Source organism: Grus americana, chromosome 3, assembly GCF_028858705.1.
Source record: "Grus americana isolate bGruAme1 chromosome 3, bGruAme1.mat, whole genome shotgun sequence".
NCBI classification, from domain to species: Eukaryota; Metazoa; Chordata; class Aves; order Gruiformes; family Gruidae; genus Grus; species Grus americana.
Genome location: NC_072854.1, coordinates 114,723,784 through 114,737,192, shown reverse-complemented (window position 1 = coordinate 114,737,192; position 13,409 = coordinate 114,723,784). Strand labels below are relative to the sequence as shown.

The 13,409-nt window shown below is 38.6% G+C and overlaps 1 protein-coding gene across 21 annotated transcripts in view; it reads right to left on the bottom strand.

Annotated features, from left to right (window-relative positions):
• Window positions 1–13,409, bottom strand: part of EHBP1 (EH domain binding protein 1) — a 229,641-nt gene that overhangs the window by 167,313 nt on the left and 48,919 nt on the right. For all 21 annotated transcript variants that reach the window (XM_054821276.1, XM_054821277.1, XM_054821278.1 and 18 more), the window contains one exon: window positions 5,768–5,821. In XM_054821276.1, coding sequence (XP_054677251.1) covers window positions 5,768–5,821 — 54 coding nt within the window. The remainder of the gene's footprint in view (window positions 1–5,767; window positions 5,822–13,409) is intronic.

Here is a 13,409-nt window from a genome sequence, read left to right as displayed (position 1 = left end):
CATCCACCTGGCCTCTGTTTCCCATTACTTTCACAGTATTTACCACCTCTATTTGTGTTGTCATACCTAAAAATAACAAATGGGCATTTTAGGAGACAGAAATAGTATCTCCAAAACCTGTAAGTGATATAACATACTTTAGGACATTCAAAATGAAAAATAATCATAAGCAATCATGATACAGAATTTCTAGGGGGAAAAAATGTAACAATGCACTTGCTCCAATAAAATGAAACTAGATTGTGTCAGATGTTCTGTAACTTTTTCTAACGTTTATTTCATTTTGAGGCTTTGCTCACATTTAAGTAGAGGCCGGTTCAGAATTCCTTTTGGGTTAGGGATCCTGAAGTTAAACAAGAGCAACAGACAGAAGGAAAAGTCAAATCTCATTTTTCAGCTTAAACTTGTTATTCTTTGTAACTGTTTGCTGTAGCATGAACAGCAAATTCTAAAGTCCTTTCTTCTCAGTTCAGCAGCTTCGTTGGACATATTTTCCTGGAGAAACCACTTAGAATACCCTTATTGGTTAAGGTGTAAAAAAAATGACTAGAAGTACAGACATGTCTCACAGAAGAATGTACACCTGACATCTTATAAATCACTGTCAAACTTGAAAGGTTGGCATGGTTTTCTTCACCGTTCATTACCTTAATATTCAAAAAGGCACTGCTAGAAAACAGTGGTCTAAAATGGTCACCAAAACATTTTGGAATACTCTCTAGAAAGGATAGATGCAGAAGCAAGTTCAATTTCCAAGATCTCCATAGAAGAACAGCCTGGAAATTGGGGCAATACTTCACCAGGTAGGTGATGCTGTGCGGGCAAAGCTGGGCACTAGTCATCCCTGAAAGCAACGGGCAGCATGAGCAGAGCAGGACACTGAACACTCGCTCACACAAATGAGTCCTCAGAAAGAGAACGCTAATGATCTGCTAATGCAATCAAAGGAAATGAAATCCCATGTGTAACCACTATCACATTATTGTGGTTGATTAGTCAGAGGCAAGAAACAAGGGAGCCTCCAGTCACACAGAAAGCAGAATCTGTTCTCCATAGCTGTAACTAGTAAGACAAGAAATAGCAGCCTTAAACTGTACTAACTCAGACCTAGGCCAGAATGATTCCCAACAGCAAGGGCAATGGAGCACTGGCAGGGACCTCATCTTAAAAAGTTTTAAAAAAATAGTTTAGGCAAGTGTTTGCCTTGAGTCACCAGGCCAGGACAGGTGAGGCTGCCTCCAGCCCCAGCCTAGATGAATCTAAGAACAAAGCTTCGAAAACAGGCAGGGCATTTTTCTCCATTCATCTGCCAAATTAGTAGGTCTGGGATGTCCTCTTCTGTATTTAGCAAAGACCATGTTTTAATAGGCCTGCCACATAAAAAGAGGAACATGGTTAGTATCAGCGATACAGCAATGATTGCCAATGTCTTGATTACATTGATGTTACTGGAAAGGGCTCACTCACCACAACTCTGGGCCCTTTGAATAACCTATAGAAAGGTGAAATACGAAGCACAGGAGGGAAGATGGAGAAGCCTACTATGAACCTTGGAATATATTAGTACACCATTTACTAGCTATTAGAGACACAAATCTGGGCTCAAAAAAACATTTTCTACAAAAAGCTCTGAAAACATCCTATGACTTTTTCAATTTCATTTAAGAATGTAAGGTAGCTGTCTACAAAGCTGTCAGCTAACAAGCAAAAGTGACGATCCATCCTCCATGGATGTTCTTACGTGCTTTTGCATGCACGCTAGGAAGCAAAATGACATTTTTCCATCACTTCAGCTACCTTTATTTTAGACAAAGTTCTTGTACGTAGAGCCAGTGAAAGCTTCAACACATTTGGACCAATTTAAACTTCCACTCTTCCCTCCTGTCCCTTTCTTCTTCCATTAACTAGGCTTCAGGTCAGCTGAACTCTTCTTAGAGATGCAGTCTTCATTTCAAGTTGATTAAAACTAATCAGCTGCCCTCTTCCTGGCACCTCTGAGGGCATGCTTAACAATTGCCTCAGCACAGGCCACTCCACTTGAAAACTATTTTACTGCTAAAAGACAAAGATGTATTTAGAAACATGCACTGTTCTTTTACGTAGATGGGCAAGCATGGAAACCCCGCAGAAAGTTTGGTGGAGACATTAATGCTGTTTGTGAGAGTTTTCCTGGTACCTATAGAGTCTCTTGCCACACGGAAGCTCTTTGTTGATACTGGTACATCAGAAACTCCCACAAAGCAATTCATAACAGAAATTAGAAGTTAATGCTGAAAAAAATAACAGTGGTAGCTGGAGCTCAGACAGTGAAAGGAACGAAGCGTGGAAACAGTATGTGTTCAAATTACCCGTAGGAGCAACGAGAGAGAAAAAATCACTTACTAGAGGAAGTGGCTTATATTTTTAAATCAAAGGCAACTAGTCCTTGTTCTCTAAACTGAATAGGCAAAACAAACTAACGCCAACCCATAAGATTTTGAAAGCCTATTACCTCTCCACAGATGAGTAAATCTTATTCTTAGCTATGAATTTCTTGCTCTCCAACTTGCAACAGCCAATCTGAACATCCAATGTTATTATTCAGAAGAGCACAAAAACCAAGACAACCCAAGAACTACCTCACAGAAAAAAACAAAACAACAAACAAACAAAACCAAACAGAAAATCAAATACACAGAGTGTGGTTAAACAAAGATGAAATTAGACACAAGAAAGTTAGCAGTAAATATACAAAGAAGCAGCTGTGAAGGAGGTAGACATGGAAGAGGCTGATGGAAAATGAATATCAACATTTAAATATTAAGAAACCATGCTACGATCAAATTATTTACAGATTTGACATACAGTAGATGATAAAGGTTCGTCTAGAATATAGAGTGACTAAGACATTAAAAATACAGTTAGAAAAAAAATCCTGCAATAACCCAAGAGATGCATCACAAAGTACATGTATTCACAGGATTAAAAAAAAAAAAAAAAAACACAACCCAAAATCCAACCCAACACAAAAAAAACCCAACACAAACCCCCCAAAAAAGAAAAAAAAAAAAACACGCACAACCAAACCCCAAATATCTTGCTTCATTTTCATTTACAGCACAGTTATCTTGCACAAATCACCTCACCACTACTTCCTCTCAAAGTCCAAAATAATCTTGTTTTGAATTTGGTAGCATCTGCCAGCAGAGGCATCAAACTTCAGCTGAGTATCTCTTTTAGCTGATCTTTGCTCAGCCACATTGAAGCATTACAAAATTATTTTGGAGATTGACATTTAATAGTAATAAAAAGCTCAAAAGAAATGTTTTTAGCAGAATTCAGATTGCTTCATAATGAAAGAATGTTCATAAACTTTTCAGGCTTCAGTATTTTGCATTCTGAGTGTTGCTAACCAAGGAGGAAGGGAAACCCTGCAGCCTCTGAGGGCAAAGAACGTACTTGGACAAAAAGGAAAAGTCCCCAAAGAACTGTAAATGTCCCACACTTCCCAAAGGTGACTTGTCCTTGCCAGGTTCAGTGATAAATATGTTCCTTTAAAACCAGGAAAACCATACATTAAGCCTGAAAGGGGTAAATGTCAACAACGTAGGGAGGAAGGAGATCAACCTCCTGCCTCCCTGACTTCCAGATTTTTAACAAGCAGGTGGTTTTGTGCTCTAAAATGTCTACCAGCCGTTGAATCATTTGTTACTTGCTCGAACAGATGAACATATTTTCATCCACCACTAAGCGGAGCTGTTACTCTTGGAGAAGAGTTTCTCTGTATCTTAAAAGAGATTTGCAGACGAGATTTTTTTGGCAGTATCTACAGCTTTCAGTAGTGTTTTGTCTTAAAAAAAAAAGAAAACACAAACCAAAAAAACAAACCCAAACAAAAAACAACAAAGGAGGTGATTGAAAGCAACCAGTTTTATAGTTGTTTTAGTTTTACTGCAAAAATTGAGAGCTATTTATTATTCTGAGGATAGTATTTATATATCCTCTAATCTAAGGATAAATATCTACCTATCAATGACTATTTGGCAGTTCTGGTGGATGAACTGGCATAACTGAGGTTGTAAAGAGTAAGTTTGAACATAACAAAAGATTACTCCATGACTGATACATACTGGAACCATCTCCATATGTTTTGGCAGAGGCCACGTTTTGGGGCACAGCAACCGAAGCAACCTCCCACCCTGCAAGTATTACTGCAGCTAGAAGCGGATTTGAGGCAGAGCGAGAACAGCATGCAGCAGCAGTACTACTGCACCTCTATATATCATATGATGACGTAAAAAAAGCAATGTGTTACAAAGTAGAACATGAAGTCTACGTGCCCACTATAAGCTTCTGAAAAAAAATCTGCTGCAACATCACAGGAAACCAACTATACCCAAGAGGGGTTGGCTGAGAAATATACTGACATTGTTTTACCCAGAGTTACTTGTACAGTGACAATTGCTGATGGAGACTTCCCTGATTAAAATAAACTAAGTGAGAAAGAAAAGGAAACTCCAGGAAACAGTAACTAAACTGTGTTTTGTGTTCCTAAGCCTCATAAATGAAAATAGAAACTTGACATTTAAAAACAAAAGTGTAAATAAAGCACTTTGCTTTCAGCCCTTTTAAATGTTCAGTCACTGGTGATGAGAATAAACCTCATCTTTGAACATCCAAATCACTTTTGATATCGACAAGAAAGAACAAGCAGCATTTTTAGGCAAAAAAAGATAACACGCAAATTCCATTGCTTCCACACACTTCAGTGCTGTGTGGTACTACTACGACTCAGTAAAAGAGTAATTTTTTTTTTAAAAGCCAACATAAATAAAAATTAAATCATGTTACTGAGAAACAGTCCATAATGAAACCATATTAATGATAAACACACTGTCTTGATACTACAGTCCTTTGAAGTGGATTTCAAAAAGAAGTTTCTTCAAGGAAACTCAAAGTAAAGCAGCTCCCCGATTTTTCAGCCTGGGCAGCCCCAGAGCGGAATCTGCAGCCCAACTCAGAGAAAGAAAAGGAAAAAAGTACTTCAAGAAGCACTTACTCTATACAATGTTAAGCCCTGCTGTTTGGCAAAGTGTGGTGTTTGTACAGCCCTCAGGAGCTCAGCTCTCCAGGAAGTTCTGGGAGCTCCTGACCCACAAGTCAGAGATTCACAGAAGCCACCTTTTGGGTTTTCATTGGGTGCACAAGATGGCCCCCCCACGCAGACACTGCCAGACGGGGGAGGGGGGGGCACATCATGACACACTTGCTTTTCACTTAAATGACCATGGCTGGTCTCACCTCTCCATCTGCCTCAATTTTCTCACCTATAAAATGCAGGTGATGAAACTGTGCTCTTCACTAAAGAGTGGCATTCAAAACCAGGAAGGGTGTGCTGCCATTTGGGATGTACAGATGTCATAACCCAACTCTGACTTGTTCGCTCCCCTGCTCATAGAAAAATAGTGTGTCATAACTCAAAAAACAATGAGTCATAACCCAGCTCTAACTTGTTTACTCCATTGCTCATAGCAAAATAATGCAAGGAAGACTGATGCTTACAGGGAAGGAATTTAAACAGTGTAGTACAGTACTCCCCTCTCCCGTTTTTTAATTGGAACTTCACAATAGGTATTTTAATAAGCCTTTATTACTATGGAGCAAGGCTTTACTGTGGTTCAGCAGTTCAAATTTTACTCAAGCCTTTTTCAGCATTTGGACACCCTTTAATCTTTTAAATGATTCAGTCTTACATGTATAAAAAAAACATAACAACATTCCAGCTTACATTCTCTATGACAAACGTCCATTCTTTGTCTTCAAACTCTTCAGCGTGGGGATCCTAGAAAAACAAATCAGAGTGCTTAAGTCTAAAAATAATCCAGGGTACAAGAAATTGTAACTCAGCCAAGATTTTCATATACTCATAGAAATATTTTTACCCACGGAAGATGAGAGGGAAATATTTTAGCTGAAATGTAGACTTCAATAGATGTCAATAAGATGATGAGCAAGTTGGTGTAAAACTGCCAATGAAGGTTTAATAAAGACTCCTATAGATACAAATATGAGGTTGATTCTGATAAAGGCCCATAATTCTACTTCCTTTCATCCAAGGAAAAAAAAAAATCAACCTCTCTAATTTTTAAGTTCCACTTTCCAAATAAACACAATAAATCTACACCTTGCAGAGAACAGCAGAGGAAGCCATTGCTCCCATCTGGCATGAGAAGGCATACACCTACAGCAGGCATCACCCCAACCTCCTCAGGCCTGGACTCCATCAGCACGAGCAGAAATCCAAAGTCATGGCTTCCGCACAACACCACATTTCACTGCAAATTTCTTAAATACCAGTCCTTACTTCACAACATTTCTATTACATCACATGCAAGGATCAAAAAACATTTTCACCAACAGGAAGATAAGTAACAAGGTTCATGTATTTGGCATTTGTTTCTAATTTAACGAGCTTTCAATCCAGTGGTGTAATCCGAATTGTGGTTGACTGCAATTAAGATAACTGTGGAGATACTAAGTCATATCCTTCATGCCTCTATCAAGGATCCTACTTTAAAAAAATACATTATCAACCAGCCTAGTTCTGAACAACTGTAACAAAATTGCTTGCAAAACAGCTTCTCACATTAAGAGAATGTAGCTTTAGGCTTTCTTCTGACGTGAAGTCTCATTTAGCTATACCTCAATTTTATCCTATTATTTCTAGTTATAGGCAACCACTCAATTACTCCTTTTCCTCTGACGCTTGCATGGTATAGACACTTGTAGCTAAATGTCACTTCCCCATGATCAGCATTTGCCTTCATCTTATATGAGACCCCTCAGCACCTGCAGAATTTTCTTGCTATTATTTGGATCCTGCTCATGATACTACACCAAGCACTGCACCAATTCCATCTTGCTGCTGTAAATTAACAAAATGGATCAAGATATTTTGCTTCTACTTTGTTCATCTTCATTAGTACTATCTTTCCTGTCTTTCCAGAATGTCACAATCAATCTTTTCAGCTCACCTTATCTTAGCCTTTGCTTTAACCGTCCTTGTTTTGCTTAGTTTTTGCCTTGAAGTCAGGCACACAGAGGTACTGTGTTGCAGTACTACAAATGATTCTTTTGACTAATTCTCAGAAAATACACAAAATAAAAGATTTTGTAAGTAACGAGCTTACAGCATAAAGAACCAGTGAAAAGAATTATTTTTTTCTTTTTCCAGCACACACAAAACTTGGAAAACATGCTCTTAAACCTCCTCTTTGAATGAGCTACCATCACATTTCTAAGAGGATATCATCCTATCTCCTCAGCACAGTCCTTCCTACAAAATCCAGCAAAGCAGGTTCACTGCTCTGCAGAACCCCTGTAAAACACTGACTATCCTCGCAGGAGTCCTGCTGTGCACTGACATGCTCATGGAGGAAATTCAACAACACATCACACCACTGACACCATCATTAGCTATATATTTAGCAGCTACAACCACAGGTGTCATATGCAATATGCATTTTAAAAGGCATTACTCCAACAACGGAATGTAGTTTCAATGAAAAAATATGTTACTAGAAACTTATGTCAAAACTGATTATTTTGATATATGTCTTTTTAGAATTTTAAAAATCAGAATAATTAAAATACTGCAAATGAGTATAAAAATATACTGTACTATTAGCCATAAGGAGAGAAGGGCAAGCAGATACCTCAATATAATTTTGTATGTATCTCCATGTTCCAATTAATGTACTTGTAAATATCAGATTATGTAATTATATATTCATAACATTCATCAGGTTTGTGGAATTCTGCATTATGTAAAGTGCATGATACCTGCTAGTATGCCATATCATATATAAATTCTAAAGATATCATTTTCTGTAATCTTATTAAATACTTATCATTTTCAAGAGTTAACCTAGGCCAATTACCTTTTTGTTTAATTACTTCCTTAGATACAGCATAAAATGACATAATGAGATTTAATGGTATCATTAATCACTTTGTGTTTTAATAAGCTACTTTATAATAAGTGACTAAACTCTTAAATATTTCATCCTGCTCTTTTTTTTTTTTTTAAACTCCCCCAAAAGCTATTAATGCAAGTCTGCAGGTTTACCTAAAACTGCTTGCAAAGTCAGGGCCCAGTATTTTATCCCACATAACAAACAAAACAATCATTATTTGTTTGTGCAAGGCAATAATCTATACAGAAAAACAAAGCTCTTCTATCAATGGCAATAAAGCCGATTCACATCTCTGAAGGCTACAGAATCAGGTGCTCTGCTGAGTATTTCTGCTAATATGATAGAGCAAAATAATACTGTATAATGAAAAGCCTTCTTAATATTCAACATTTTAGCATGCACTTGAAAGTGAGTTGTGAACACTTCTGAAAAAGAAACATAAGCGCATTACCCCCAAACTCCCTACCCACCACCCAGAATAAAAAATAAAAATTAAAAGCTTCGAGGATTTCTCTAATGAACAGTCTTACTAAAAGTTTGGAGAGTATGAAATAGGCTAAGACACAGACACTTTGCATATGTGTAAAAATTTCAGATTTAAAGACAAATCCAAATTATTTTATTTAAAGGCACATTTCTTGTTAGACTTAAATGTTTCTAAGAAACAGAGAACCCCAAACAAGCTTATACACCTAAGCCTCAGCATTTCCTTGCAACAGACATGTAAGTGGCTTCACTCTTCTCACTAAAATGTTTTTATTAGAAGCCCAGGGAGCGGCATACATAGTCCTATTTCTAGCTAACTTACAACTTTATTATGTGGTCAGCATTAACAGATACTTGTATGATTGTAGTTACAATAAAGTTTCTATTGCAACCACCATTTCACCCTTTGAGCTAACATTTCCATGTGTGGTGTCCATAAAAAGTGATGTTTCTATAAATCTGGCTAATCTTTCAGCTTATTTTGGATTTGAAGAGGGTAAATACCAGTGAAAAAAACACCACCACATACTTTCCTCACTGGCTAACCCATATTCTCCATTTGTTTCCCGCATAAAACTCATGCAATGAATTGGCAAACTATTATTTGAGGACTATACAGCTGACTATTCTTTAGGGAAAAAAAAAAAAAGAAAACATTGCAAAGAGTAGCAACCCTAGGAGTAAGGGTTATAGCAGCCTTCGAATTTTTCACCATCTGAAAGCCCTCCCTGATAACACACAAAACCTCACCTCACCTGCAAGCAGATACAAGTAATAGCTGAAAATGTGCAGCTGGAAACACCTAAAGACAAGAATTATATAAACAGACCTCATTGCCATCCCCCTTCCTGATAGCAAATGATAATGAAAACTACCTAAAAAGCTCAAGGAACAAACTATCTCCAGTATTTTTCTCAGCCTGACACTGCCTCATACCTTACTGTAACACAAAGAGAATTGGCAAGAGCCTTTTTTTTTAAAAAAATAATGCTCATTCTCTTTACCAACATACCACAGCTGCACAGCTACACTCTATCCAATATTCATTCTCATTTTACCTTGAATTGAAAACTGTGAGCGTTTCAGTAAATGGATTGAAAGTCTTGTTGTTTCTCCTCATTTTATTGTGTAAAAAAGAATCATCACTCTTAATATCAAGAGATGGGCTCCATTTTCCTGTTTCTTTTTCCACATTGTCGTGGTTTAACCCCAGCTGGCAATGAAGCCCCAAACAGCCACTCACTCACTCCCCCCTCCAAAGGGATGGGGGAGAAAATCAGAAAAGTGAGAAAACTCGTGGGTTGAGATAAAGACAGTTTAATAGGCAAAGCAAAAGCCGCGCACACAAGCAAAGCAAGCCAATTAATTCCTTCACCACTTCCCATCAGCAGGTAGGTGTTCAGCCATTTCCAGGAAAGCAGGGCTTCATCATGTGTAACGGTTACTTGGGAAGACAAATGCCATCACTAAGTATGCCCCCTCTTCCTCCTTCTTCCCCCACCTTCATACGCTGAGCATAACGTCATATGGTATGGAATACCCCTTTGGTCAGTTGGGGTCAGCTGTCTTGGCTGTGTCCCCTCCCAACTCCTTGTGCACCCCCAGCCTACTCACTGGTGGGGTGGGGTGAGAAGCAGAAAAGGCAGTAAGCACTGCTCAACAATAATGAAAACATCTCTATATTGTCAACACACTTTTCAGCACAAATCCAAAACCTAGCCCCATACTAGCTAATATGAAGAAAATTAACTCTATCCAAGCCAAAACCAGCACGCACATGCATTCACCTCTCAGTATGACAGTCCCTTTTGGTAGCTGCAACTAAGTTTTAGAGCCTTCTTTTTTTCCCCAACCCTTTTTTTTTTTTCTTCTTTTTTTTCTTTCTGGTAAAATAACTTTAGGGTTCAAAATAATGCTCAGGTGAGAAGCCAATAGTAGAGAACTGTGCAAAGCACAGGACATCATCTTATGGTTCTGCTACAGCGAGACTCTCAGATAATCATTTCTCCAACTCTCAAGATCAGTAGAGTGCCTTGGTCCACCACCAAAAACCTTGCTCATCCCACATTTTCCTAGTAACTGTGTTAACTACTTTTCTAGAGATATGCTGGCCCTGAACAAGCTCAGTCCTACAAACTTACCTCTGCAACACCACCCATCAGCTTCTTTCTGTGACCCCATTCTGCCCATCCATGCGCCAGCTACTCAAAACCAGACAACTCTTCTGGGCTCAGACAAGGGAAGAGCAACAAGGAATACGTCCGTCACATTCTTCTGTTCTCTGTTGATCAGTCCATGATCAGCCCATTCCATAAGCTTTGTCAAGGACTAGAGCCTTTCTGCAGTATATAAGGTCGTTTCAGAAGACTGAAGATAGGTAACACTTCTCCAATAGTTTAGGTTATCTTCAGAGTTATTGCTAGACCTCTTGTGATAGGAATGACATATCAGCAAACAAGGGACTGCTCCTTCTCCTAAACAGCTGCCAGAGCAGGTGGGGAAAAATGTTCAGACTGTTAGTCCTTTCTTCCCTTCCTTGCCTGTGCCTTCTTCCTAAGCTTTTCTGGCTTTTGAAGCTTGCCTTTCAATTAGATCACTTCATACCAGCCTTAATCTTTGCTTTTTCTTCTTGGGGAATAACTACTTAAGGACTGTCATACTGAATCAGATCAAATGACAGGGTTTGTGATCTTCCTCTGCCAGTGACCTACAGCAGATGCTCTGGGTACTCCAGCATCTGTCCTCAGCTTTTGTACTTGGCTGTTTGAAGCTGCAGAAGACTTAAAATTTGACCCAATTCTTGTCACTTCTAATGCTGCTTACAGAGGTCTGATTAGTCTAGAAAGTCACATACAACTCTGGTCAGCTTTTGTTGAGCTTCCAGAAAGCAGGGAGCTCTGAGCATATGGGCCGAACTGTCCCTGTAATCACCACACCAAGCTCATGGCAGCTCACGCTTTCCTGTAAAGCCTCTGGGCTACAAACACAACAAGGATTGACATTTATTTGTTTTTAAAATATATTTTTTACAATTAGTCTCCACACTAACCCTGGATATTTAATTATTTAGTGTGCAAATGTGCTCACTTCCCTGAGTGTATGATTTTTGTATCTGACACACATCATCTTGTCTTGTCCACAGGGCTGATTTCTTCCTGTTACGGAATATCCTCCACAGTGTTTGGTCAAGCCACTGGTCTCCCCTAAACTGAAACAAGCATGCTCTGAATTTGTTCTTTGCTTCTGGGAAATGGATTTATGAAAAGGTTTTGGGGTTTATTTTTCCCCCCTTCCCCAAGACAATGTATTGGCTCTGCTGCAGTGTTCCTGCCAGTTTGCTGCCAGTTTCTGCATTATAATCAAAGCATGCGATTGGCTTTCAGGAAAGAAGATATGGGATTTATTCAGAGATTTATGTGGGGATGGGAATACTTTTAACAATACAAGTCTTTTACCACCTATTTTGTTCTTATTTTATTCATAAGGATTTTCTTGTGTGCTTAGAAAGACCTTTAAAAATGTCTTTTTCAAACTTTGGAATGAAGAGCTGGTAATCTTCCCTGTTGTTGCAATAATACATGATTCATCGCGCCAATGTACATTACCAACAAAATAAGTGGATTTTGTAATCTAATGAAGCAAAGTCCATGCTTACTCCAGAAGAACAAACATTTTTGCTTGGGAAGTTCATTTTGCTGCTTTAAGCTAGAAAATAATGATGTTGCAATTTAAATCCTCATAGTACAATTGATTTTCACTTAGCTTTGCTAAAAGTACTGGGCTTGCTTGGCAGTGAAAATTTCCCATTTAAAATCTCTCTCAGTTAATACAAATATGTGTTTGTACATAAAAGCACAAAAAAGTACACAAGCTTTCATATACGATGGTTAAAACTTGCTTATGCAGGGACTCTAAAAAATTAACTTCTGGAGTGCAACCATGTAAACAACAAAAAAATGTGAATTCAGCTAGCTTTTCTGGCATTTGTGGATCTTTCCATTAAAGCACTACAAGCCCTGGACTTAAAATGCACAATAGGTTTATTGTTTCACAATGTTCCTTTCTCCTCATTTTGGTTCAAAAACCCAAGGCATAACCAAACGTCAATGTAGAGCATGGCAAAAGAAGAAGTTAACCTTTCAGAACAGATGGAACTTTTTATATAATTAGCACTTCAGCCAGCTGGATGGGCAGGAGCTAGAGCTAGTCAAGGGAAGCTGAACCAATCTATCCATTTGATGCTTTGCCCCACATGACTCCAGAGCATTATAAAGTTTTACCAGCCTAGAATTAAGTGAAATGAAACAAAGTCTTTATTTATTTGAAATGAGAGCTTTCTAAATGAAGGTTATAGTCTCTTCAATACTTAGCCCTGCTTGCCTAAGAATTACAAATATATCGTTAGAAACAAGCTAACACCCAAAACAGGGATGTGCAGATAATGCAAAATATGTTGTCTGTTGACTGATCACAGGCACTTTGCTAGCCAGCTCTCAAGTGTCCACAGGTGACTACCAGAGAGGATATGCTTAACATTCTCATCAGCACTTGAAACCTTGACTTATCTCCTAATCCTACCAGCAACACATTTCAACAGCCACTTACAAATGCACAGCCACTACTGTGTGAATCATATCCCAAAGCACATAGCTGTCTATTCTGGAGTCCGCTCTTTCCCTTCCCTGCACTTCTATTTCAAACAGCACCACTGCGCTAATTTGTTATCTGTGATTGCTACAAAGCTCTGTCAGAGCAACCTGCTCCCATCAATGGGCGCTGCCAGCGTGGACATGGAGCCAGCAGCTTCCCTTAGCTTATCGAGTTGTAATGAAAGAGGACAACTACTGCTTGTTAAACAACAGGGCCACACTAAGTGTACTTATTGCAAAGTGCTAAACTTTCAACAGTCACTCTCCTTCACAAGGGAGTGGCTTCTAAAGGGACTTTTACAGAACAGCAAGATGAGCG